Source organism: Peromyscus californicus, unplaced genomic scaffold (genome assembly GCF_007827085.1).
Source record: "Peromyscus californicus insignis strain IS unplaced genomic scaffold, ASM782708v3 Scaffold_13__1_contigs__length_99412109, whole genome shotgun sequence".
NCBI classification, from domain to species: domain Eukaryota; kingdom Metazoa; phylum Chordata; class Mammalia; order Rodentia; family Cricetidae; genus Peromyscus; species Peromyscus californicus.
In genome coordinates this window covers 3,231,600-3,257,051 of record NW_026294424.1, presented here as the reverse complement: position 1 = coordinate 3,257,051, position 25,452 = coordinate 3,231,600, and the positions used below count along the sequence as shown (strand labels likewise).

Here is a 25,452-nt window from a genome sequence, read left to right as displayed (position 1 = left end):
TTCTCTCTAGCCCCCAAGTCAGCACTAAGGGCAGCCAGATGGGTAGTAAATAACAATGGGCAGCACCCATTACCACGGCAATGCCCATCATCCCAAACCCTCTTGCTATTGATGTGGCTCAGTCCCCATCCATTCCCAGGGGACACTGAAGGCCCGAAGGCCCCTCCTCCACTCCAGCAAAGGCTGCTTCTGCTCCACAAGCAAACTGACTGAGTGTGGCCATTAGGGGTTCATTCCACGTGTCCCCGACCCTTCCTCCCATCTCTGGGGCTCTGCAGCATCCGTGGGACCTCCCTCTTCAAGCCTCTGCAGAGCAGACCCCTCCTACAGTACTCTCATGACCCCCCTTCCTTCCCCTTGGAATGCACTTGACTTCAGGTCACTCTGCAGCTGAGGATAATCTTGAAGCCCTGGCCCTCTGGGGTGCTGGGGTGTCACCCCAAGTGCTGATGTGACAGGCATGGCCCCACACTAGGCTTCACTTTTTCTTTCAAATGCTTCCTTACCATAGTCATGAATCCCTTGGTCTTCATGTCCATCATGTATTTGAGGCTTCCCAATTAAGATCCAGTTGTTGCTCAGACCACAAAACCTGCAGAAGCCTTTCCCCTCTCCTAGGTACCGGCAGGTGCCTTGTCTGTGAGTTCCTAGCTAACAGATTCCCCAGGTCCCAGGATCTGTCACCTAGGAAGTGAGTTTACATCAAAGAAGGTATTGGTGGCCAACACCCCACCCCCTTTCCCTGCCTGCTGCCTGGGAATCAGCAAGCCTGGCTACAGGCATGTGTGTGAAACCATTCTCAGAATGGACCCGATGAACAGGCCCCACTTCTGCTGCGTGGGCCCCGATTCCCTCTCTTCAGAGTCCTCCCCATGATTCTGTCTCTGGTCCTAGGACCTGAACTCTCCCCAAAGCGCCCACCATGCCGTTGCCTGTCTCTGTCCAACTACAGCATTAATAACTTCTAATAACTGCCTGCTCCCCGGTGACCCATCTCAGCGTCCTTGAACGCCCAGCAGGGACCTTTCAGGACTTCTCAGGCTAGCCTCTGAATTCAGTCTTCCTTCCTTTGAACCCTGTCCCACAAGGTCTGACTTTCCCTGAGTCTCTTCCTCTTGTGTATTTGAAGTCCCAGGTTTTTTTTTTTTTTTTTTTTTTTGGTTTTTTCGAGACAGGGTTTCTCTGTGTAGCTTTGCGCCTTTCCTGGAAGTCCCTGGTTTTATTAGACCACCTCAGGCATTTTGTAGTTCACACAGAAGCTTTTTGCTTCTTCGCCTGGGGGAATTCAATATGGATACACCCATGTGCCATTCTTCAGTGTCCCTTCGGGAACTTCATGTCCTTTGGATCTGCAGCCTCTATACTCCAATGGCCCCCAGGTGCTTCCCTATAACCTGCCTGGCAACAAGGCCCAGGGTGGGGAGCAGCTTGGAAGCAAGGAGCCTACACACACATAGTGCTCATAAGACAGGGTACCAGAGGATAACAAGATGTCACTAAGGATGGCCAGGATTCCATCAGTAGAACCAGGGGCTATGGAAGGGTATGGCAGAGTGATATGAACATCGATAAAGAAAGGGGGTTGGTCTAGGTGTTGCGGCCTCATCACCTCTGACTGGGCCACTGCCCAACCCTGCACAGCCTTGCTGAGGCTCCCTGATCATCTTCCATCAGGCCTCTCCTTGGGGATCCAACACTTGGACTCAGCCATGACTGGGGCTGCCGATAATCTCAGCTCCACACTCCATATGCATTGAGCTCTGCTCTTCCAGGCAGTGTGAACAGGACAGGAGAGTTGCAGGGGAGCTCCCTATTCATACCCTGCCAGAAGGACCTGGCTGCCACCAACACATACTACGATCCTGGCAGTCTGGGCCAGCTCCCTCTGCTGCACCCACATGGTCTTCCATTGGGGTCCCTGCTCCAGGGTGTACAGTGACATCAGCATGGTGTTCTGTATACAGTGAGGTCAAATAAAGGCTGACCTGTTGACCATCAGACACCTGGAGATGCAGGGCACAAGGACTCCAAACTTGACAAGATTCTCAACGAACACTCCAGATCATTCTTGGAGGCTCACATACCTCGCTCAGCAGCTGTGAATGTAGTGCTGGTGTGATGTTTTAATGGCTTTAGGCCCCACCACGTATCAGTAGCCAGGGCAGGAAGCATGTAGACTGTGGCCTTGAAAACAAACAAAACCAAAACAAAAGCCAGGCAGTGGTGGCGCAGGCCTTTAATCCCAGCGCTTGGGAGGTGGAGGCAGGTGATCTCTGTGAATTCGAGGACAGCCAGGGCTACACAGGGAAACCCTGTCTCAAAAAAAAAAAAGGAAAGGAAAGGAAGAAAACTTGGGTCACGGTCTAGTCTGCCAAGAGGCCATGGAACAAATTAGTGCTGGTGACAGTCGTGTTGTCATGACCCCGTATGACACAGGGAGAAGAGAGAGACCTTCAAAGCAAGTGGAGAGAAACCAGCCCTTCCAGGACCAGGCTGTGATAAACTTCTGTCGTTAAAAACCTCAATTTGACTTCGTTATACAGTGCGAGCTGGCTAGCACTTCTTTGTGAGCACTCTCTTAGGAAGCTACAGAACTCCCAGGCTGGAAAACCCCGGAAAGGGCGAATCCCCTTATAGTATGAGAGATGGTCAAGAGGGCACCTATGGGGAGTGTGGGCCCGTGGAAGGTCCCTGGACCTGAGCTGGTGGCAGCATAAGGATAAAGGAAGGGCCAAGGAAGACTGGGCCCCAGAATCAGAACCCCACGGAGCCTGTGAGCCCCCAAGGGCAGATTTCAGCCAAGCTGCAGGGATTCCAGTGCTAACCAACTCTTCTGCCTTTGAGGCCTTGAGCCTGCCTTGGAGTCACCTCTGTGTATCCCTGACTCTTCCCATCCAAGTGACTCCCTGCCATCCAACCTGCAACAGCAGGATCCAGAGCTCAGCCTTCAAGGCCTCAGGGTCCTGCTACTGGGGACAGGGAGAGCACCACCCAGGGTCTTTTTGCCAGGACCCGTCCGAGCTGCCCTCAATACCAAGGACCCCATTGCTCCCTTCTCTGCACGGAGCCTTTCATCACAGTGGGTGAACATCTTTAATAAGCTGCAGAGGCCATGTGTGATGTCTGTGGCTGGGAGACTCCAGAACCAGAAGTCCAGAGGCCATGGAGGTGGACATCAAGGCAGGGCCCGAGAGGGGTGCTAGTACTTGAGCAGCCAGCGTGGCTTGTACGGGCTCAGCGATGTGAAGTAAGACCACCACCAGGGCTTGCCCCCACTAGCTGGCTGCCTACGCGCCCTGGGGGGCTCAAAATCCAGCTGTGTGGTCTCTCCCTGTGGATTTTGGGACCGGGGTAAAGCTCTTGCGGGTCCAGGAAGGAAGTTCTTAGGTCCTGTCCCCAGAGGCTGGAGGATGAAGTCCACACGGCCAGCCCTCCTCATGCGCAAGGGTATGGTGACTCTCTTCATCACCTTGGAGTAACCAGGGGCCTGAGCAATGACGATATGGGAACCCGGGGGAAGGAGTCTCCAGTAGTCACCGTCAGGGGCTTCAAAGAGAATAGAAACAACCCTCAGAGGGCTTCAGCCCCAGGCTGAGGCAGAAGTGTGATAGTTGAGGGGAGGAGGCTTCATGATAGATGGGGATACAAGGGCCTTCACACATTAGAATGGGCGTTTGCCTCCACCTAGAATGTCCTCTCCTGTCAGATCCCTATTCATCCCTCAAAGCCCTACTTAGGTGCTTCCTCGTCCTGGCAGGATTCACCCTGTCCCCAGCAACTTAGTCAGCAAGTCTACCTTCCACTGGACAGTGATGCTACCAGGTCCCATGTTATAGGTATCTACTCTCTTATTGTTTTGTATGTGGATGAATCTTCCGCCTGCACGTATGTATTTGCACTACATGCAGGCATAGTGCCCACAGAGGTCAGAAGAGGACATCGCATCCTCTGGAACTGGAGTTACGGGTGACTATGAACCACCATATATGCTGGAAACTGAACCTGGGTCCTCAGCAAGAGCCACAGACGGTCTTCCTGAGGCCACCTCTCCAGCACCAGGGACTATGATTTTTAACCCGCTGGGAAAGGCCTGAGGACAGCCAGAGCCAGTGTGAGACAAAACCAACTTTTCAGAGTGCTGTGGGTTCCATGCGGAGTGTCCTCCGTGTGCTCGTGTGTGTGTCCCGGGTTAGTGGTGGCATTTTGGAAGGTTGTGGAACTTTTAGGAGGGAGAGCCTTCTGCCAAATAAACCCTCTCTTCCTGAGGTTGCTTCTTGCCAGGACTTCATCACAAGCTACATAACTAAGTACCCTACACTCGGGGTCCCAGGGTGAACTTTGGGGCCCATATGCATAGGATCCTGGAGGGAGGTGGTTCAGGCTGCCACCTCTGAGAAGGAACACAGCAACCATAGCGGGACCACCTCTTCCCAGGCAAACAGCAGGAGACACAGCGCGAGGCAGACAGGGTCCCCACGTGCTGCCACCCTCCCTAACCAAGCTGGCAGAGAATGGATGGAGCGCCTGGTGAAGTGGGAACCCTGCGCTGGCCTCACCCACAGAGGGGTGAAGGCTGTTGCTCACCTGTGGTGATGTCGTGGCGGATGCCCTTCACTAGAATTCGTGCGTTTTTGACTGGCTTTCCGTACTTGTCCGTCACCACACCCTTGATGCCCCGGTGCACCTGGAGGCACCAGAGAGAAGGTACAGAGGTGACACCTGCCTCTAATGGTCACTTTCACCAGTGCCCCACCCCCCAGGTTCCTCTGAGTCGGGGTTCTGCTTGTGTCATTGAGTAAGTCACTCTCTGGGCCTTATTTCCTATTTGGGGTATCTCTGGTAACCTGTTCTAGAACATTCTTGTGTTTTTTGACTGACACTGCCACTCTGCCTAGGGGTCCTGTTCACTTTCCTTCCTGACCTCAGACGTTGAAGACAACCTTCACTGTCTACCCTTAGGTGCTTCTGAGCTCCAATACCTTCCCAGCCTCCACAGGCATTCATGGTTCCCTCTGAGCGGAGGTTCTAGAAGGAAGCCTGGTGACGACATAGACAGGGGCCTTGGGCCCGAACCCACCACTGACTCTTGCATGTATGTGTCTATGCACCAGACACCCTGCCCATATCTTCAGAGTAACACCCAGGAGTGGGTCTGGACCCACTCAAGCCAACTGTGAACTAGCCCTGTGGCTTCCCAGCCGCAACCCTGAGCCTTCTGCACACAAAGAAAGGCTCCTGCCTCAGGGCCTCCTGACCCCAGCAAACCATTTGCTCCTTCACACTCAGCTTCCTCAGCTACAGAGTGGGTCCAAGTGGAGCCAAAGCTGCCAACAACACCTAGGGCTCACAGTATCTCTGAGATCAGCAAAGGCAGGAGCTTAATGACCCCTAGAGTCCCCTCTGCTCAAAGCCAGAGGCTCTCGGCAGCTGCCACCCTCTCTCCTGACCCTCAGTGGCATCAAGGGAGACACAACAATCAAGTCACTTCTCTCCTACATTTTAGTGAAAAACAGCATTGAATGTTTGGGAAAGGAGGGCATGTAGAACGTGGGGCGAGGATAGGAGCTCAACTCTCCCAACACGGAAAAAGTGACCTGGATGGGCCACCACCGCCTGGATGCTCCTAGGCATGGGTTGCTGTTCTGTGGAGCTGAACCCAAAAACAATATCCCGTGGAGCAAGAGAAGGGATTTCAAATGCAAAGCTTCCCCCACCGGGAGGTGTTGGGGGAAATGATGATGATGGTGCAGATGCCTCCATGTCCCCCAGCTCCTCCTTTGCTCCTCCTTATCCACAGAACGGCCTGAATCCTGCATGTGGCGCCAGCTCAGCTGACCTGGCTAAAGCTGGCCCTTGAGTCAGTGGTCACTGCTCAGTTCCGGCTCCCACCCATGTGTCCCTCTGCCCTTCACCTTCACCCTCTTAGAATGTTCTGGCCATCAGCCCTCACTGGCTCCTCCCACTTCCAGACAGGCTCACTCCTCAGCCTCCAGGATGTCATTCCTGTTGACCCCGCAGCCCCAGCTTCTCTCTCCTTGCTGGGCCTTACTGAGTTGGCTCTTGTGTCTCCTCTGTTCCTCAAGGGAACAGGGCCTGTCCGTGGGAGCTAGTCTCCAATCTGCACTTCAACTGGGGTCCTCTCCTGCCACCCCGGGGCCTGGAGCTGTGTGGCAGGAAGCAGAACTGGTTCTGTATCTCACCCCTCCCCACCCCTGGGCCTGCTTAGGATCACTGGGAAAGTGGCCTCAATTGGCCATGACAGACCTGATCCTTATCAGGACCCGCGCCTGCTTTCCTGGGGGTCATCCGTCTCGGAGTGGGCCAAGTGCTGTCCGACTGGCCTCCACTTTGCTTGCCATTAAATCTTCATACACTGATACTTCACGAACAATATCCATGGAGCGATCCCAGCCCCATCAAAGGCTCCTTCTAACTCACTTTCCCCAGACAACTACAGATCGGCCTGTGCCCCAAGCTCTGCCCCAAGTCCTGTCCTATGGAGGAGACACACCCTGGCTGACAGACGAGCCAGCTACCACAGAAGAGACACCTGGCCACACGGCCACATTGTGTGCTACCTGGGGTTGGGTTCCCCCATGGCTGCTGCTCTAACAAGACTCAGCCTGCTCTTACCTAGGGGAAGGTTCCTGATCTCTCTAGAAAGGACAGGGCTCAAGGACGGAGCCTTGGGGACACCTAGTCTAGACCTAAACTCCAGGCAGCTGCCAGGCCCGGTCACTCCTTTTCCTCTGTTTCCTCCTCTGTCATAGTCATGGGCCCCTGTGGCCACAGTGGTCCTCTCAAACCCCATCACCTAAGGGTGGGGCTGCCCAGGGCAGGGCAAACCAGGGATGGGATCCACTTAGGGGTGGGACCGACTGTGAAGCACTTTCATAGCCACCATGCCCCTGAACGGGCTTGATTTCCTCAGGAGGTGTTATCTCTCTACAACCCGCCAAGCCGCGTCATAGTTTTATAGCACTCACGTGAGCTGTGCTGGGTGAATCACTGGGCTCAGGAGCCCATTTGCCCTGACTCAGCAGACCCTAGCTTAAGGATCCTGTGGGGGTTTCTGAGGGGGTATCTCCAGCCATCCCTGTCACGGCCTGATCACCTGTGTCCAGATGAACTCAATGCAGATAGGCAGTTACTCTCAGGGAGTCTTCAGCCTCAGGCCTGATATGTGAATAGGCTATATCCAGAGCCATCATCTCTGAGACCCTCCCGTACATAATGCCCCCTTCGCTCCTACAACCACACCTCACTCCAGTCACAGGGAGGGACCCTGTAGGTCTCAAGTGCCTCATTGAGTCCCCCTCTTCTCAGAGAGTACCCTCTTCCTGTCTGGTTTCTCTTCTCTCAAGACTCAGCTTGATTTACCTGCTGCCTCCTGGTAATCCCCACAGCTTGGGGACCCCCCCCCCCCCCGCTAGCCCCTAAGCTCCCTTCGGCAACCATGCTTTGTCAGGTATGAGCTACTTACCCAAAGGGCATCTACCTGGCATTCTCCCCAGGGTGTGTGGGAGAAGTGGTTAGGAAGTGCCCCCCCACACACACACACACACCATGCCAACCCATTCTGAATGGATGGTCAGAGAAGTCATGAGCAGACACTTCCACAGAGCCCCAGACAGAGCCTGAGACAAGGGAGACTAAGGGTGGAGTTGGACCCCACCCCCACCGTGGGAAGCTTCCAGTGGGCGGGGCTCACCATCTCCAGGAAGTTCAACAGCGGCTCCTTGTTATGTTGCCACAGGCCATAGAGCGCCTCCTCTGGTGGGAACTTGACACAGCCCAGCTCCACTGTGATCTCAAAGCAGTTGGTGTGTAGGTAGTTGAAGTCAGACATACCTGTGAGATGAGCAGCTGGGTGTCAAGGGCAGAGACCCTGGGGAAGGCACAAGACCCCGGGTCCAGCATTGCTTTGCACATAGGGATGACTTACCCTGGCACTGTGTTCTCATTCACATCCCTGAGGACAGGAGTAAGAGGCCTTGGCAAGGCCACAGAGGCAAACTTGGATTCCAGACAAGTTGGTAGCAGAGTACATGGGATTAGAATCTTGTTCTCCCAGAGAAGCCAGTCAGGGTACCACATGAGCTCTGTGTCCCAGCTATCGGGCCTGCAGCCCCAGGAAGTCTGACAACGGCCACAGCATCCAGTTGCCCAGAGTTCCATCAGCAGCCCAGGGAAACCTGATCATTTCCATTTTGCAGGAGACTGAGCAGGAGGACTACAATGTCTTCTCCCTGCTCTCTGCTCTAAGCACTTTAGAGTTCCTCAGCCCTGTGGCTGCAGCTATCACTGCCCACAAGCCTCATGGCTGCCACTGTCCGTCTGTGGGCCCATCTGCCCCATGGCCCTGCCAGCTGCAGGAAGGAAGCCTGCTGGCCTCTCCAGTCCGGCTCTCGTAGGACATCTGCAAGCCTCAATAATAGTACCTTGTCTGGCATCTGGGGAACCAATGTACCTGAAGCCTTGGAGCAAGAGAAGCTGTCATGCCCCAAAAGGTGCCATGTGTCAGTCACTGGCAGCATGGAAGGGCCAGATAATAGCTTTGGAACACGTGAGAAGGGTAGCTTTCTGCCACCTGGGTAGGATTGGTGGGAGACAGAGTTGCAAGGTGAGCCCCAGCCTTGCTGACAAAGGCCTCGTGAGTCTGTCTCTTGCCCTCATCTGCAGAATGGTCCGTGTGGGAAGTGTGCTGGGTACAGCAGGAATCAGGTAAAGGGTGGTTGTAAAGGATGTGTGTGGGCCTTTCAGTGGATGCCCCCGGATATGCATAGCGTTTGTGCCCCACAGTGCAGCTGTGAAGCCTTCCCTCAGAGCACAGCAGCCAGTGAGGACTCAGATACCCAGTGAATGCTGAGCTTTGGAAAGCCCAGAAGCCTTAGCGTACAAGTGTCCCATGATCTTACATAGTAAATAATCCCAACCATCAGGACCTGTTACACAGGTCCTTCATTGTCCCTGAAATGTCAGCTCCTCTGGGGGCTCTGCCACTGTAAGTACCAGCCCTATTTGACCCTTACCAAGCAGCAAGGGCTTGGTGATGAGTGGAATCACCACATGGGTGTTATAAAATCAACTTCACAGTAGCTGCCAGTCATGGGACCAGCTCCTCCCAGTCCCGCCTCTCCGGGAAGGTGGTGAAAACTCAAGCTAGACCCTGACTCTGTGGAGGAAGGCCCCACCCACCCGTGCAGGCGCACCTCCAGTGAAGCTGTACCAGTCCGCCCCGTTGATGATGCTCCCCTGCTTCAGAAAGTTGCCCCCACACCTGTTCTCCGACCTGTCCATCATCATGGGGTGGACATCAGCGTAGGCTCTGGCCAGCAGCTTGAACATCTGGAGATGGAGATTGGGAAGGCAGGTGACAGCTCTGCAGCCCTCCCCCATCCACCTGAACACACCTGGACTGTCTGATCCTCCCACTCTTCTTCCCCATCCTCGCCTTGGGGCCGCCAACCTATGTTCCTCTCCTCTATTGTCCGGTGCGGGGAGGCCTGGAAGGAGGCTGTAGCCATCATCCCCTAAATCCTGGGCACAGGAGCCTCAGGTCGAGCTTACAATAAGGATGGGGTGCAGTGGAGTGGCCTGTCTGCAGGCCATGTGGGGAGGTGGGACATAGACATGAGGACCACCCATGAAACAAGGCAGCTAGAACAGGGCATGGTGGCGCACGCCTTGAATCCCAGCAGTCAGGAGGCAGAGGCCGGCAGATCTCTGAGTTCGAGGGCAGCCTGGTCTACAGAGCAATTCAGGGCAGCTAGGGCTGCATAGAGAAGCTGCGTTTGGAAAAACGAAAAAGAAAGAAAGAAGCAAGGCAGCATGCTGGACAGAGTAGCCACACGCTGGGCAGGGCAGCCACAGAGACCCAGGAATGCAGGTCACTGGGCACAGCAACCTGCCCTCTCAACAGCTGCCTGAGCGAGTGCCATGGTGAGCTGCAGCTGTGCCAACTCCTAGGCCTGTGGCAAGTAGGAGGGGCTGAGGGCATGATCACGGCTCCCAGGGATGGCTCTCCCTGGCAGGACTGAACGCTGGCAAAGGTGTACCTAGGGACACCCAGCTGGCTCCTTTCCTCACCCCCCCTCCCACCTCTCCTGGGACTGTGGTTTCCACAGAGCCGGCTGCCGGCTGCAGGCTGCATAGTTATTGATTGAGGATTGATGGCTGGGGAGCAGACTCATTTCTTCTGACTCTAGTGGGACCCATTGAGGTGAACCTCCCCCCCCGACGGACATCCCCAGATGCTGAGGCTGGGAGGCTGGCCTGACATGAAGGGGCTCCTGCTGCTCAGAGCACAGCTGCCCACTCAGGGGATACACTTGCTCTATGAAGGGACAAGATCTGAGACCCCCACACTGAATGAGTATGCAAATGCATGTGAGAGTGAGTATAAATGAGTGAGTGAATGGATGAATGAGTGAAGGAGTGAGTGAGTGAATGAGTGAAAGAGTGAGTGGGTGAAGGAGTGAGTGAATGAATGAGTGAGTGAATGAATGAATGAGCAAGTGAGTGAATGAATGATTGAGCGAATGAATGAGCTGATGGGCAGAAGGGGGACCCAGACGCCAGAGGACACAGGTTGCTGGCACAGCCCTTGCTGCCCACGAGCACGAGCGCACGGAGCATGGTCTCTGGCGGCCTGTGCCTGAAGCATCCTTCCACACTTGGGCATCTCCACCTCACCCCCGCTCTAGTGCTCCACCAGGAGAAGCCCCAACCTCAGGGAAGCCCTCTCTAAGTCTAGGCCAGGCTGGGGCTCCTCCCCACACCCATGTGAACACAAGCATGCACACATGCTCCCAAAGGCATGCAGACACAAACATGAATGCACCTGTGTTCACACATGTCTACAAACACTATGCCCACCTCCCGGACCCTTCATGGAGGCTGGGCTGTCCTGTCCTTGCTTGCTTGTTATGGTTGTTTGTTGTTGTTGTTTGGCTTGGGTTTTTGTTTTGTTTTGTTTTTCGATTCCTCCATAGACAGAGGAATCTCTGTCTCCTCTGCCACTGTGGCCCAGGAACAGGGAAGAGACTGGGTAAGACCAGTTTGATGTATAAGTGTCCAACAGGGGTAGGGGCAGCTGTTCCACGGCCAGATGGCTCAGCGATCAGAGAGCCTGGTGTCTGGCCCTTGTCTGTCCTGCATGGTCCCTACCTGTAGATCCCTTCCCCCAAGTTTGCCATGGAAACTGCCCTGGAGGGTAGGCCAGGCTCCCTGCACCCATCTGACCCCCCAGGAGGCCTGACTAGAGACCAAGCTCAGACCTGCACAGGCCCTGCCTGAGGCAGGAGCCTCCAGCCTCCAGTGACACAGGAGGGAATGGAGGGCTAGCCCCAGACCTGGGGACACCAGGAACAGACTCGCCCTCCCCTGCATTCTTTCTCATCCACACAAGGCAGGGATTAGCTACCTGTCCCCTTGCAAGCACAGGGCTGGGTAGCATAGCAAAGTGGCTTTACGGGGGAGAGTGCCCGGAAGGGTCCCAAAGTCACTTAGTCTCACCCACAGTGAGGAAAACAGGCCTAAAGAACCAGGCTCTTTACCCAAGGACCCCTGTGAGCAACAGCAGGGGGAGCCCCACCCCTAACCGCTGCACTCAGTTTAGAGCCCACTGGGCACCATGCATGTGGTAGCACTGCCCCCTGCTGGTGCGGTCTGGAACTACATGAGACACACCAACACAGGGACAGGCCACAGCTTCTCCCTGAGGTTGGGGACATTGAGAAGGAAGAGCTGTCCTCTGCTCTTCCGACCAACCGGGCACTTCCTGGAGGTGGGGACAGCAAGCAAAGAGGCTGCTGAGGTAAGGGTTCAACAACACCGACGTCTCCATGAGCTAGGACAGAAGAGACGGTGCTGGCAGAGGACACCTGCTCAGGCTTGTCACCGGGTCCATCTCTCACCTTCTCATCGGGCGTGGGGGAAAACATCTTTTCCTCATGCGGGTGCCTGGAGAAGTCAAAAGGGTAGGACACCACCAAGTCGCCCCCGTGCAGGCTGGCTGAGAGGACGAAGGGGGTGGTCTGTATCCACTTCATGATGGCCTTGGTCTCGGGGGCCACCTGCCGGGGATGGAGGACTGCTTTCAGGATTATGCCTGCTCCACTGGCCACCCAACATCCATGCCTTTCCCACCCACCCCAGACCCAACAGGACTCCTGCCCAGCCACTGCAGTTCCCTCCAGACACCACGGAGTCCATGCTGATCTGTCTTCCAGCCTGGAGCTCACTTGGCTCCTCCTGGTCAGGTCACCTCTCTAGGTAACCGAGGAGCATCCCACCTCTTCAGGTCCTGACTGCCCCATTCCTGCATTAAGTAGGACCGACTAGCTTCAGAAGTTGCTCTTACATTAAGCAGATTCTACTGACTACAGAGGAGAAAGCTCCTGTCAAGCTTGGCTCACACTTGAGAGGGAACTCAGGGACTCTGGGAAAGTGTCTGGGCCATGAGTGCTTCAGCAGGATGCAGACCTGTGTCAGCCCTGCTGGAGACCGGGGGGCTTTCAATACATTGCTCCCTGGTCCAGCAAGGCATGAGCCTACCTCACAGGCCAAGTACTGAGGCTCAGAGGGGTCAGTGCCCTCGGGAGGGACACCTGGAGGTCCTAGCTCAGAGAGGGGGCCCTGGCCACACAGCTCCTACCTTACCCCACCAGTAGTACTGTGAGATGGGGATATGGTCTGTGCGCACACCACGAGTCGAGGCCAGCTGGTAGTACTCCGACGTCAGGTCAGGGAAGTTGCGGTTTAGATCCAGGTTCTGTGCGTTCTGCCTCCCGCTGGTCCAGCCGTTGTAGCCAGCACCCTGAACACATGGGCCCAGCCAAGGATCAGCAACTCCCTCCCCACCTCTTCCAGCCCACGCTTCAGCTGGACTGAGGGTCGAGCAGGACTGTGGCTTCTGTGGCTTCATGCGATGAGCTCAGGATGAATCACCCTTTGCCCTCCCTCCCTCCTCCTTCCCCTCCACACAGCCTTTCCCCCACCCCTCAGCATCATGGCCCTACACTATTCTCCCATGCCTGGATTCCCCTCAGCAGCCCATGCCACCGGCCCCTTGCCTCCCTTGGCTCTCACCCATGTCCTTCTGTCCCTCCTTGTGAGCTTTCCTACCCCCCAGCAGCACACTTTCTTGTTGTGACCCTTTTCCTTATCTTGCATGTTTAGCAAGAACTCTACCCCTGAGCTACATCCTCAGCCCTGTCCTGAAACAATGCACCACAGCTCTGCTCTGTCAGTACCCACCCTGCCCACCCATCAAGCAGAATGTCACAGTACTGCGGCTGGCTCAGTCCTGGTCACCTGGAGAGGTGGCTGCAAAGAGACCCTCCGCAATGATGAAGCAAGTCAAAGGTTAAGAGTATTGGAGGAAGCAGCCCATCTCCAGGCAGCAGGAGCTCCCACCTCTGCAGCTGCCACCTCGTAGCCATCAGGGTTCATGGATGGCAGCAGGTGGATGCGGGTGGTGTTCACCAGGCGCTGGATGCGGGGGTTGCCCAGCAGGTACTCAGAGCACAGATACTGAGCCAGGTAGATGAGCATCTCCCGTCCCGCCACCTCGTTGCCATGGATGTTGCCAATGAGCTTCACCTCGGGCTCCACTGCAGGGAAAAACTGTGACGTGGGGTGCTGTCTCACAGACTGGGTTCAGCAAGGGTAGCCAGGTGTACCAAGGCTGACTCCTGCTTGTTTTGACTCAAGAGTCTCCGGGCATAATGAGGTATCTAGGCACTCATTTCTTGAGCTCATTTCTTATGTTTAACCACAATTATTAGCATAAGTAAAGGATGCTATAATCATATATGGTGCCATTGATTTGCGTGACTTTTATTGACATTCTTTGTCCATATTTGTGCAACAAGTCAAACACATCAGTGTTTAATAGATAAAACAGCTGGCCCTGGGAGGGAAGGATGAATAGATGCATGGATGAGCAGATGAGTGGCTAGACAAGTGGATGAGTGGATGGATGGATGGATGGATGGATGGATGGATGGATGGATGATGGATGATGGATGGATGGGTAGTTGGATGGATGGATGGATGAATATATGGGTTGATGGTTAAATAGACAGATGGAAGAACAAACGAATAAACAGATAGATGAATGGGTGGTTGGATAAATGGATTGGTAGATGGGTTGGTGGATGGACGGAAAAATGGATGAGTGGGTGGATAGATGGATAGATGAATGAATAAATAATGAATGGTGGATAGAGGGATGAGGAGGTATGATGGGTGGGTGGGTGGGTAGATGTATGGACTGACAAATGTGTGAAAGAGAAGATGATAGCTGTACTGTAGAAACGGTAGACTACGCCTGGCAGCCTTCTTCAGTGTGGCTGTGGGAAAGTCACCCCTCCTTGCTGAATCTAACGTTATTCATGTGGAAAACAGAATCTCCCACTCCACCCGTTTGGCCCAGGATCAGCTGTAGGTATAAATGCCCATGCCCAGGGTATAAATGACAGGGAACTTTCCATGTCTGTAGAAGTGGGGGTTAGGTTTGGTCTTGGAGGCCAAATGTGACTTGATGACCTCCAGCCCCTACGGGAGACAGGGTTTTTGAGCTTATGATGTCCACACTGCTCAGTCCAACAAGATTAAAACTGGGTAGAGGTGGACAGCTCCACAGAGTCCTAAGTTCACAGACTCAAAGACTGCTGGGACTGGAGGAAAGGATGGGCCCTATTACATCATGATGGCTACAGGACAGCTAGGCTGGCGATGGGGCCAAGGGAGGACTTAATGATGCTCTCAATGCTGTGAGTAACCACTTTTAGGGTAACCATGGCCTATTCACACAGGAGATGGAGGCCCAAGCCAAATCTTTGTTAGAACATTCTAGAGCCCCAGATATAGTCAGCTTGGTGTCTCTTCTCCAGCTCGGAGCCACTAGTAATTACTGTAACGAAGTCTGATTTCCTAATTTGCACCACAGCAAGGAAGCTTCAAAGGGCCTGAGCCATCTAGCATTTTCCACAACTCAGAACAGGCCTCCCCACCTGGTGTCACTGGACCTTGGTTTGGAAAAGGAAAACCCACTGTGTTCACACCAACAGGTTAGCAAAATTGTGCTTCAGACACGCATAGCAGAGGGAAAGTGACCAGGACCCAGACCTGCACAGACCCAGGACTCTCAAGACTGCAGGGCAGCAGTGGTGGTGACAGAGACACTCTACATTAAGGCTCTAGAACCAAAGCTCTGGCAGCCATTGCTCACTGACCCTGCCTGACCCAGTGTCCCCTCCAGGACCTGCCCTGGTCCCTGCAGTCATCAACCTCTCAGAAAACTTTTCACCCACTTTCCCTGGAGACAAAGTATCAATACTGTCAATCGTGTGTGATTTATTATCTTGCTATTACTCAGTCTCCTCAGACCAGTGTCTCTGTTGGGATGAGACCAACTCATTTCCATTCCCATGTTCCCAAACTCACAAATGATATAGGTTTTCTGTAGAAATTATAAATATTCTCTATGTAGTTCTGGCTGTCCTGGAACTCACTATGTAGACCAGGCTAGCCTCCAACTCACAGAGATCCTCCTGCCTTTGCTTCCCAAGTACTGGGATTAAAGGTGTGCACGTCCATGCCCAGCTTGGAGAAATCCTTTTTAATACTGTCCTTGTGGGCTGTGGTCACGCACCAATCACAGCCCCCAAAGGATCACCATATCCAGGTGATCACGGGTGAGTAAGTGGATGGAGACACCAAATGGCCACTCCCAGCTTGTGCACCCCAAGGCTAAGTGGGTCTGCATTCTGTTCCCAGGGACAGAATCACACCCAGGCCTCACATGGTCACTCACTCAGCTCGTGCTGGCCTGGGCGGCTTGAGAACTCGATGACTAGCAGGTCCTTGCCATCAAAGCTGCGCCCAATGCTGTAGGTCTTGGCCACCTGGGAACAGCGGGCTGCTGTCCTCTTCAGGACCCGGACCATCTGAGCATAGGAGTGGTGGGCAAAGCGAATGAAGGTAGGTGGCAGTCCCGAGGGCAGGGCCTCTTCGGCATCCAGCTCTCCTGGGGAAGGAAGTGGAACCTGGGCTGGAGTGCGCACTGCACATTTGCTCATGGCTCGGAGGGCTCGCTAGCCTCTCCCAGAACCCTCATCCCCAGCCCCATTATGCTGCTATTCAAGCGGGGTGTGGAGATGACACGTAGGTGTCCTGGATGGCACCGCCACCAGACAGCCAGTGATGGTGCCCAGGAGATGCATATGGAACATGTCTCTAGTCCCAGTGTATAAACAACAGCAAGATGTAGGTGCTTGCCTAGGAGCTTTCAAATGTGAAAAGGAGATCTCAAGAGAAGGTGCCTTTAGTTATCTTCAACCCACAGAAATCACTGAGAGGCTGTCTTCTTCCTCTAAGCCTTGGTTGTCTGTCATAACCCTGTTGTAATGGGGGCCCTGACACAGCTCTGCATCCCACTGTTCTGGCGCCATGGCCTACACGGTGTTAACACTCGCATGAGCCAGGCAGCATGGCTCAGAGTGGCTCCCCACAGTCTGCAGTCTGCTGACATCGCTCCCAAATGCTTCCTCAGCAGGGAGAACTCCCACCAGGAAGAAGCTCCCACCAGAAAGAAGACAGGGCTGGGACAGTGATAGGTCACCGTGTGACCCCCACCATACCCGCCCCTCCCCATTTCCCTGTTCCTCTCCAGAGCGAAAGCCCAGCAGCTAGCAGCCCCGGGGACTCTCCTCAGCCCCGTTGGCTGCAGAAACTTGAGACAGGTCCCTGCAGACCACCCGGGCCACCAAGAGTTAATGTCAGTCCCTTCGTGTCCCACTTGAGGTTTTCTTCCTGCTCAAAGTAATTGCTGAGGAGAAAGGACAGATGAAACCAGCAATTTGGTGGTAGACAGGCCCAAAATAATCCCTCTCCAGGAGACAATGCCTGGGCTCTCTCGGGGCAACAGGCTCAGCCAGAGCGGGTTGGCTTCCTTTCTGCTCACCAACCTTGCTTACCACACTTCCACCTCTGAATCCACCGTGGACACAGTCCTGCCTGCCAGCATAGCACTTTCCACCACCCGCTGCACCTGCCCTCGAACCCGGCCAGTCCTCCCCAGAGGAGTACCAGGCTCCAAGAGCAGGCTCAGTGTGGAGCACCTCCTACCAGCCGCTCACACAGCCTCCCCAAAGCCTCTATGTCCACAGTAGGCACTCAATAGATGAGGATGGACAAACCAGCCCATCTACCAAGGGTTGGCCAGGGTGACTCCCGTGGAAGTCCTTGTACTGTCTGCTTCCCTGGGCCTCTGTTCCCCAACTGCAGCAGAAGACTAAGGGCTTGCAAACCAAGGCCACGGGATGCCAGGGCCCAAGCAGTCCAGCTGCTGCCCTTCACCAGCCCACACACAGGCCACGTGGGGCTGTTAAACTCATGACAGTGAAATAAGATTAAGTTCACAGCTAGTGACTCCTGCCTTGGACAGTACGGAAGGACTTGTGTCTGTCTCACAGAAAGCTCCCTGGGCCAGTGTTGCATGGTGGGTGCTGATCCTGGTGAGCCCTCTTTCTAACCACTGTGTACAGAGCAGACCCAGCTGGAAAGGTGCATATAGGGACAGACATGGCTGTGCTCACTAAAGCATCGTGCCAAGCAGACCTCTGGGACTCCACACACATCATTCAGTATGGCCGATTCCTCTGCTACAGGCTGGCCCTGGAGACAACTACGCCCTTCTCTCTGCAGCCTTCATAACACCTCCCGCCATCCCACAGAGTCGGCCTGAGGAGACTCACATAGCCTGTGTCATCCTTCAGGCTCAGCTTTGGCCAGCAAGTCTGGTGAGAAGTTCCCTGCCCAAGCCAGCCCAGTGGCATGGCCAATGCAATGCCGTTTTCTGAAGGAAGCCAGAGCTGAGCACTCTGTCTGCCATGTCCATGCCCCATCTGTTTGCTGGGCAAAGGCTTCTCTGTGGGGAGCCTCCTTCCCAACCCTGGCTGGGACACTTCCCTCTCTGGATAAGTGGCGCTTCACCCCCTCAATCTGAGTCCATAGATGCAGGAGCCTTTGGGAAATGGTTCCTTAGCAACCCTTCATATGGCCCTACTGGTCCCCTTCTACAGAGGGCAAAGACAGCACCAGGATGTGGCTCCTCTCTCTTGTCTGTGCCATCCTTTGTCTCCTGGCCCTAGAGGACCCGACACCTGCCTGCCCACACAGTAACCCCTAAAGCTAATGTAAAGCCTGGAGCACCCCAAAGCCTTGGCTTACCCCGGAGCTGTTCCAGAGGATCATAGCAACCTTCCTCCTCTGGTGCGAAGTATCGGGCACAGTCTAGGAAGTAGGGCCAGGCCATGTCGATGGCATCAAAGGCCGGCTGGCAGGCCTCCCGAAGGCTCTCACAGACATGCCGGCAGGGCCTTTGGGTGTGGCCTCCCTCACATCGGGGAACCAGCACAGAACACCCCAGCAGCCGCAGGTCAGGGTTGCACTGGCCCTCAAGGAGAAAGTGGAGCACACCCAGAAGCATGTACTCAGGGCTAGACTCCACCGCCTCCCATGACCGGTGCTCCAGGGGTGTGGGGAACGATGTCTGGTTGTAGGATGCATCGGTGCAGGTCCTGAGATGCAGGTCCACACAGGTGGCTGGAGAAAGAGAGTCAGCAGGTCACATGATGACCCATGCCCAAGTAGATACTACCTAAGACCAGGGCCTGCAATGATGGAGCACTCAGTCTGTGGGGAGAGGTAAGGATAGGACTACTATGGAAAAAATAGGGTCTATGGGAGAGCACTGGGGTGGGGGTCCTGAACTGACTGCACCCAGCCACCTATCAGCAAATGGGACAGGATGGCAAGGACACCAACAGAATGGGAGCAGGCAGCCTGCCCTGCCTGGGGATGCATGATGAGGCCAGTGGATCAGTAGAAGCACGAACGAGCCTCAAGACAGCCCCCAAGGAGAGATGTCCATGAGAACACATCACACATGGGATGTCCTGTCCTCTGGGGACAAGGTTAAGTCCCCTCAGAAATGCACCCGGCAGGCCTGGTTCTGTTATCCTCTTACTGAAAGTGCTGACCAAAGGATGCTAGCTCCTCCGATATTGGACACTGTGCTGGACCAGCACGGATGGCTCAAACTGTCTCTCCTCCAGCAGCCCACCATTTGCCAGGCAGGACCTCCTAAACTTCTCCAGGAGCCCAGGAAGCGGTGGCTGGGCACAAGATTGTACCCTCATTCCAGTCTCTCCCTCTGCCACCTGTCACCTGTTCCTCCACCCCCGTCAGAGACATCATGTGGTGCAGACCTAAGATCTTGCCACTTCACCAAGTCACGGTGTGCAAAAGGGCACAGGTGTTCGAACTCAGCTTCTTTCTGCTCAAAGCATTTTAGATATGTTGATTTTTGTCTTACTTTCTGGCTTTAGGATTTTTTTAAATTCCTTTATTTATAGGTGGTTCATGCCACAGCAGGAGTGTAGAAGTCACAGGACAACTTGTAGAAGTCAGTTCTTTCCTTCTACCCCAGGGTAGGGCCCCGGGGATTGAACTTAGGTGGTCAGTGTTGGCAGCAAGCACCTCTACCTACTGAGCCATATTGTCAGGCCAGTTTCTTGGTTTTTTTTTTTTTTTTTGAGACCCCTGACACCTGCCTGCCCACCAGGCAGACCTAGAACTTCTACGTAGCCCAAGTTGGCTCTAAATTCATGGTCATCCCCCTTCCTTTGCCTCCTAAATGCTGAGATGACAGGCATGAGCCACCAAGCTCAGCTGTGACACTGGATGTTCTGGGGGGAAGCGCTCCATGGTTTTGCAAATCTTCTCCACATAGACTACACCGGATGCACACATCTAACATCAGAGAGGTTTGCCTCTTCCAAAAAAAAAAACCAGCTGTGTCCTCAGGCCTGCCCTGAGCGTTTTAAATGCATAGTTTCATCGAGATGCTCTATTCCTCATCGTCTCAGGAAGGATGAAACCAAACCTGGGGGTCATGGGAAAAGACAAATCCAAGTTCACAAGCCCAGCTGGACCTGCAGAGCCAGAAGCCAAGGATGGCTTCTCTGTGCTGGGGTGTGGATCAGAACAACCTGTGCTTTAACGTGCAGGAGGCTGTGGGCTCCATCCTGAGTAACACCCCTCCCCAAGAAGAGGAAAAGAGTCTTACAGCAAGAGACAAAAGCAGGGCTGGCCTTGGAGGGACCCCTAGCATGCCCTGTGGCAGAGCTGGGCAGGCGGGGCAGGCGGGGCAGGACAGGCAGGGCAGGGCAGGCAGGGCAGGGCAGGGCAGGGCAGGGCAGGGCAGGCAGGGAGGGCAGGGCAGGCAGGGCAGGGCAGGGCAGGGCAGGCAGGGCAGGGCAGACAGGGCAGGGCAGGGCAAGTAGGCAGGCAGGGCAGGCAGGGCAGGCGGGGCAGGGCAGGCAGGTGGGGCAGGGCAGGCAGGGCAGGGCAGGGCAGGCAGGGCAGGGCAGACAGGGCAGGGAGGGCAGGGCAGGGCAAGTAGGCAGGCAGGGCAGGCAGGGCGGGCAGGGCAGGGCAGGCAGGGCAGGCAGGGAGGGCAGGGCAGGAGGGCAGGCTACCCTTTTGTTTGGTCTAACTTTGCTGGATCTGCCGGGCCTGCTCTGCTACCCACACCGGAAGCCAGCATCTCTGCTTTGACGGCATGGAGGTCAGGGGACTGTGGAGTTCCTACAAAGCAAAGCAGGGGCGGGGTGGTACCTACCACTGTGTGTGGAGGCCAGCCTCTGACATCTACCTGGGAAGAGAGACAACCCTGAGTTAGCAACAGACACAACATCTCTCCCTCCACAGCCTCTGCAGAGGGCTCACTGGGCATTAGCCCTGTTCCATTCTCTGTCACCTTCACCCCGCTGGTCTGCCTGTTGACATCTAATCTCGAAGCAGAAGGGGCACCTGTCTCCCAGGTTAGGAGCCCGGAGTCTGACGAACTGTAAGACTTGCCTGAGAAAGCGGGTGCATTGGCATTGTTCTGACCCAGCCTGGAACCAACCTAGAGGGCCCTGCGGCCACATCCCCGCAGCCAGCCATGCATCGGCTCCCACAGTGACCCGAGCTATCAATCTCAGACTGTGCCCAGGGCTCCCACCACCACCACTGTACTCAGACGGAAAATCATTCAAAGAGCCATCCAAACAGACTTCCCAGTCCCAGCGACACTGAAAGAGTGTGAGGTCTCAGAGCTGTGTGAGGCGGGGACCCCCTTTCTAGAAAAAAAAATCAACACACAAAACTACCTTTGCAACTGTGGGGTCTCAAGGGCCTCCTAAGAGCCAGGCCTCGTGAACTCTGCAGTAAGAACCAGAAAGGGCCATAAAACCCATTGGAACAGCCATGTTCGGCCAAGGGCTGGTTGGGCACCCTGTGCACAAGGAGAAGGTGCCAAGGAGGAAACACTGCATCCTGTTCAAACTGGACTGGCCCTGAGGTAGGGCCAGGAAGGACTTTGATGGCTTGTGCTAGGAAAGGCCAGAAGGGTGGTAGGTTGACCATGGCCAAAAGAGGAGTCTCTCTGGAGCAGGTGTGCATGCGTGGGAGAAGAGAGGGACTCTGTGAGCATAGGAACTGTGGCAAATGCCTGGACTCTGTCCTGTTCAGGTGGAACCTGCCGTGACCAGGTGCCTGGTACAGCACCTTTAGGCTTCTCACAAGACCTAGAGTCATGCAGCAGGTGAACGTAGGAGTGAGTCACCTGTGCCGCTACCTACAGAGGAGGCCGCAAGGGGCTCACCCCCACTCTGGTTACCAGAACCACTGTGCTCAGTGTAGTGGGTAGCCATTCCAGCTTTGATCTGGAAGTTCCAACCCCCATTGAGGCTTCGGTAATTGCCACGCCTACAAGGCAGGGCCAAGAGAGGACCCTGGAGACCCAAGATCTGGATGCGCTGGCTCTCTTGGTTCCTGGACCCTGGACGCTGGAGGTAGACCGAGCAGAGTTCTCCAGAGAACACTGCCGGACTGTGCTACACCTTTCCCAGACCCTGTAAACTATCGACTTGTAAGTTACCCCACAAAATAAACCTCCCTTTTAACTACGTCGAGTTGCCTTAATAAATTTCACCAATAGCTCAGTGTACCTACTGTGAGTCAGGCTGCCCCAATACTGATCCCACTCCCGGGCTGTCACGAGACAGGCAACCTTTGAGACGCCATCCCTCTGCCTGGCACTCACAGGGTAGCTGTGAGTTTTTACCATCTTTGAGTTTGGGGATTGTTCTTGATAGTTTGGGACAGGGTCTCGTGTAGCCCAGATGGCCTTGTACTCTCCATCTGGCTACAGGTAGTCTCGAACCCCTGCCTCCCTCACACATGCTGGGATTACAGGAGTGCACACCATGCCCAATTTCTACTCTCTTAACCAACGGGGAGAACTCACAGGCTCTTTTATAGTGTGGATCTGGGAGTGCACCCAAGCCACAAGAAGGCCCTGGCACCCCAGGACAATACTCTCCTCCTCACACTAATCATACTGTAAAAAACCCTGTACATGAACCAATGCAATGGAGAACAGGGAAAGGGTCCAGCCCCTGGACTGGACGGCTCTGGGTTCATCTGCCCACGCAGTGGGAGCCTGGACAAGTCTCCCTTTACTGTTGGGCAGGTGGGCCTAGGATGTATAAGATCAAGCTGAGCAAGCCATGAGAGCAAGCCAGTAAGCAGCACTCCTCGGTGGGCTCTGCATCAGCTCCTGCCCGGGTTCCAGGCTGCCTTGAGTTTGTGTCCTGATTTCCCTCAGGAGGTGTAAGCCAAAGAAACCCCAAGTTGCTTTTGGTCATGGCGTCTATCATGGCAGTAGGAAGCAAACTAGAACATACTCCACTCATATTTTTATGCCAATGAAGGAATATTGAAGTCGTATACCTGATGATTGAATTAAATTTTGTACTATTTAAAATCAGTCTCACCCGTTTCTTCCCATCTTTGCAGTCCACATGGTTGACCTATATCAACCACAAGGTGGCAGCATTTCTTCAAGGCTGGGTTGGAAGTCACCCTCAGTCCCACCTTCCCTCTTCAACTGCCCATCAGGCTCTTGGCTAGTCCTTCTAACAGAGCCGTCAGAATGGCCTGGGGTAGATGAGGGCAGCTGCCCGCACTCACACAGCCGAGGAAAGGAGTCAGAGTAGGAACCCAAACTTAGGCTCCGTGAAGAGCCAGAGTTCTCTTGTCAATGAAAGACCTCGCAGAGAGGTGTATGTCAGGCTTGCTCCAAGCCCCTGGGACATGGGGACGGGGTGGGTGGGGGTGGAGGGTGGAGTTGTGGCCATCCTTAGGTGTGAAACCTGGGCTGAAACCGTCAGGCAGACCCAGAAGCTTCCACGATCTGAAAGCCTACTAAACTTCCATGCCTGTCCCCAGGGAGGGGGACTGGACCTGAAGAAGTTACTCCCTCCTGAAATACTCCTAGACCTGTTGTGATGGTGCTCAGGTCAGCCAGGGACAGAGTTCACCTGCATGCCCTGCCCCAGTGAGGAAGCAGGTGTCTGTAAAACAGCCTTGGTCTGGGGTCTGGGGTCTGGGGGGTAGTGCTCCTGGCATGGGGCAGGCCAAGAAAGGCTTCCTTAGCAGTGGTTCCAAACAAGCTTTTAACTCTATGCATTTTCTGAGACACCAGGAGTTCAGAGAAGGGCCCTCCTTTGCAAGTTTTAGCGGTGCGAGGCAGGCACGGGCTGCACACTGGTCCACACAGACTTGCACACGTACACACTTGCCCAATCGGCCTGCACTATCCATTCTGCAGCGGGATGGATCGAGGGCCAGGGGAGACGGGGGGGGGGGGGGGGGGGGGGGGGGGGGGCCAGGTTGCGGGCAAAGAAAAGGGACATTGTGTTCCAAACATCCACCTGGCTAGAGCAAGCAGACTCTCAGGTGACTACAAAAATCCTGGCTCTTAAAACTCTACATCTGATATCATGGACTCTGAAGACCCTGGGGGCTCCAGCTAGACTCAGGGGGTCGCTGTTGAAAGACCCCGAGAATGTGAACTAGATGCACCCCCAAGTAAGAGGGAAACTGGAGCCCAGCTTCTGGAGGGGCAGTGGCACCGGAAAGGAGTCCAGGACTCCAGACCCATCCTCAGGATCCTCAGTTGAGATCCCTGGGTGTCCCTGGTCCCTCCCTTATCCCTGTCCTGTCCCTGCAGAAACATTCCGCCCTTCTCTGGGCCACTTCCAAAGACAAGTTATCCACAGTGCGGCCAGGAGTTTCGAAGGAAGGGTCAGGAATCCGCTGTAGCCGGCACCTCCCCATTCCTGGAAGGACAGGGGACTCAGACTGCCTTGTACTGAAGTCCTGGCACCTGCTCACGCTGACCTATTCGCAGATCCCACCAGTCCAGGTGCCTGCTCTGCACTGGCCGGTACTGTGTCCCTCCCAGCTCTGCTCTCTCCCTAGGGTCTCTGGCTCGGCTGCGGAGAAAACCCGGTGCCCCGGCAAAGTTCTCTTTACTGCCTAAGGGTCACAAGGTGGCACCCCTTGGACATTATACCCAGGTGGTAGTTTCGAGACCCACAGGGAGAGAAAAGATCCCAGGTGGGCTGAGGGGGGGGTGTCTACATCTACCCAGAGGGGCAGCTGGGACCTTACCGGAGGGATTGCGTTCAGGTGAGCAGCTGGGGTTCGCTGCAGCGGCCAGCGTGGCCAGGGCAGCCAGGAGCAGCGGCGGTGTAGGCATGGTGGGCGCGCAGATGCGCTGGAGGGTGTAGTGATGTGGCACTCGCGGGTGGCGCTGCTGGGCTAGGCGGCTTGGGGGTGGGAGGGGGGCGAGGAGCCGGAGCAGGAGTCGGGTTACAACAGGCAGCGCCAGACACTGGAGAAGGGATGCTGCGGAGGAGGAGGAAAGACAGATAAAAGCCAACCTGCCCCCTACCCCTCCGGGAGCCCCGCCTCCCCCAGAAAGGGACTTGCCTTCCTGTGGGAGGCTCTGGGGAGCTGATCATCAAATCCCTGCTGATTTGGCCTGAAAACCTTGATTTGTGGGTGGGTGGAGACTGCACCAGAAGTGGAGATGGGTCCTGGCCCAGAGTTGACCCCAGCTGGAAGTGAGCCAGGCCCTTGGTCAAGAGCCAGTGAAATGAGGTCGGTCAGGACTCTGGTGCCAATGCCCTGTGTAGATTCTCTCCCAGGGAAGCTGTTTGTGGAGCAAAGGTGGTGGTACCATGGCACCCCTGCCTGGGCGCTGGCACTGCTCCGATCCTCTGTGTGGGGCTGTGGTCCAGACAAATTGCCCGGACTTTGAGTCCTGCCCTTGCAGGGCCCAGCAAGGACCTAACTCAAGGACCCTCCTGAAGGATTGTTCTACCTCCCCCACCCCCCGCCCCCAAAGGTAACCTGAAGGCAATGTCATGAGATGGGGAGGCAGCCCACTGGTGACCAAACTCCAGGTTATTTTCTGGGGGAATGGTAGCATCCTTCCTATACACCTGGTCCCCTGGCCCTTGCCTTCCCTACCTGTAGCTTCCT

At 55.2% G+C, this 25,452-nt stretch overlaps 1 protein-coding gene across 2 annotated transcripts; it reads right to left on the bottom strand.

The window, feature by feature from the left end:
• Positions 1-3,079: 3,079 nt before the first annotated feature.
• Cpz (carboxypeptidase Z) lies at positions 3,080-24,868 on the bottom strand. 2 transcript variants are annotated; one of them, XM_052736132.1, is made up of 11 exons: positions 24,577-24,868; positions 20,696-20,728; positions 18,241-18,615; positions 15,824-16,036; positions 13,420-13,616; positions 12,659-12,820; positions 11,919-12,077; positions 9,213-9,348; positions 7,712-7,851; positions 4,585-4,684; positions 3,080-3,546 (listed from the first exon to the last, which is right to left on the bottom strand). In XM_052736132.1, exons 1-11 carry the CDS (start codon positions 24,662-24,664, stop codon positions 3,200-3,202), a joined length of 1,950 nt encoding a protein of 649 aa, XP_052592092.1. In that variant the 5' UTR covers positions 24,665-24,868; the 3' UTR covers positions 3,080-3,199. The 2 variants fall into 2 exon arrangements, with proteins under 2 accessions (XP_052592092.1, XP_052592093.1); XM_052736133.1 differs by having other exon boundaries at positions 20,696-20,724; positions 24,577-24,863.
• Positions 24,869-25,452: the final 584 nt, after the last annotated feature.

Coding starts and splice junctions, on each gene's coding strand:
- Cpz (XM_052736132.1), bottom strand. CDS start 24,664: ATGCCTACACCGCCGCTGCTCCTGGCTGCCCTGGCCACGCTGGCCGCT. Junction 16,037..18,240: donor TCCTCTGGAACAGCTCCGGG/GTAAGCCAAGGC, acceptor TTCCTTCCCCAG/GAGAGCTGGATGCCGAAGAG. Junction 12,078..12,658: donor AGTACTACTGGTGGGGTAAG/GTAGGAGCTGTG, acceptor CATCCCCGGCAG/GTGGCCCCCGAGACCAAGGC.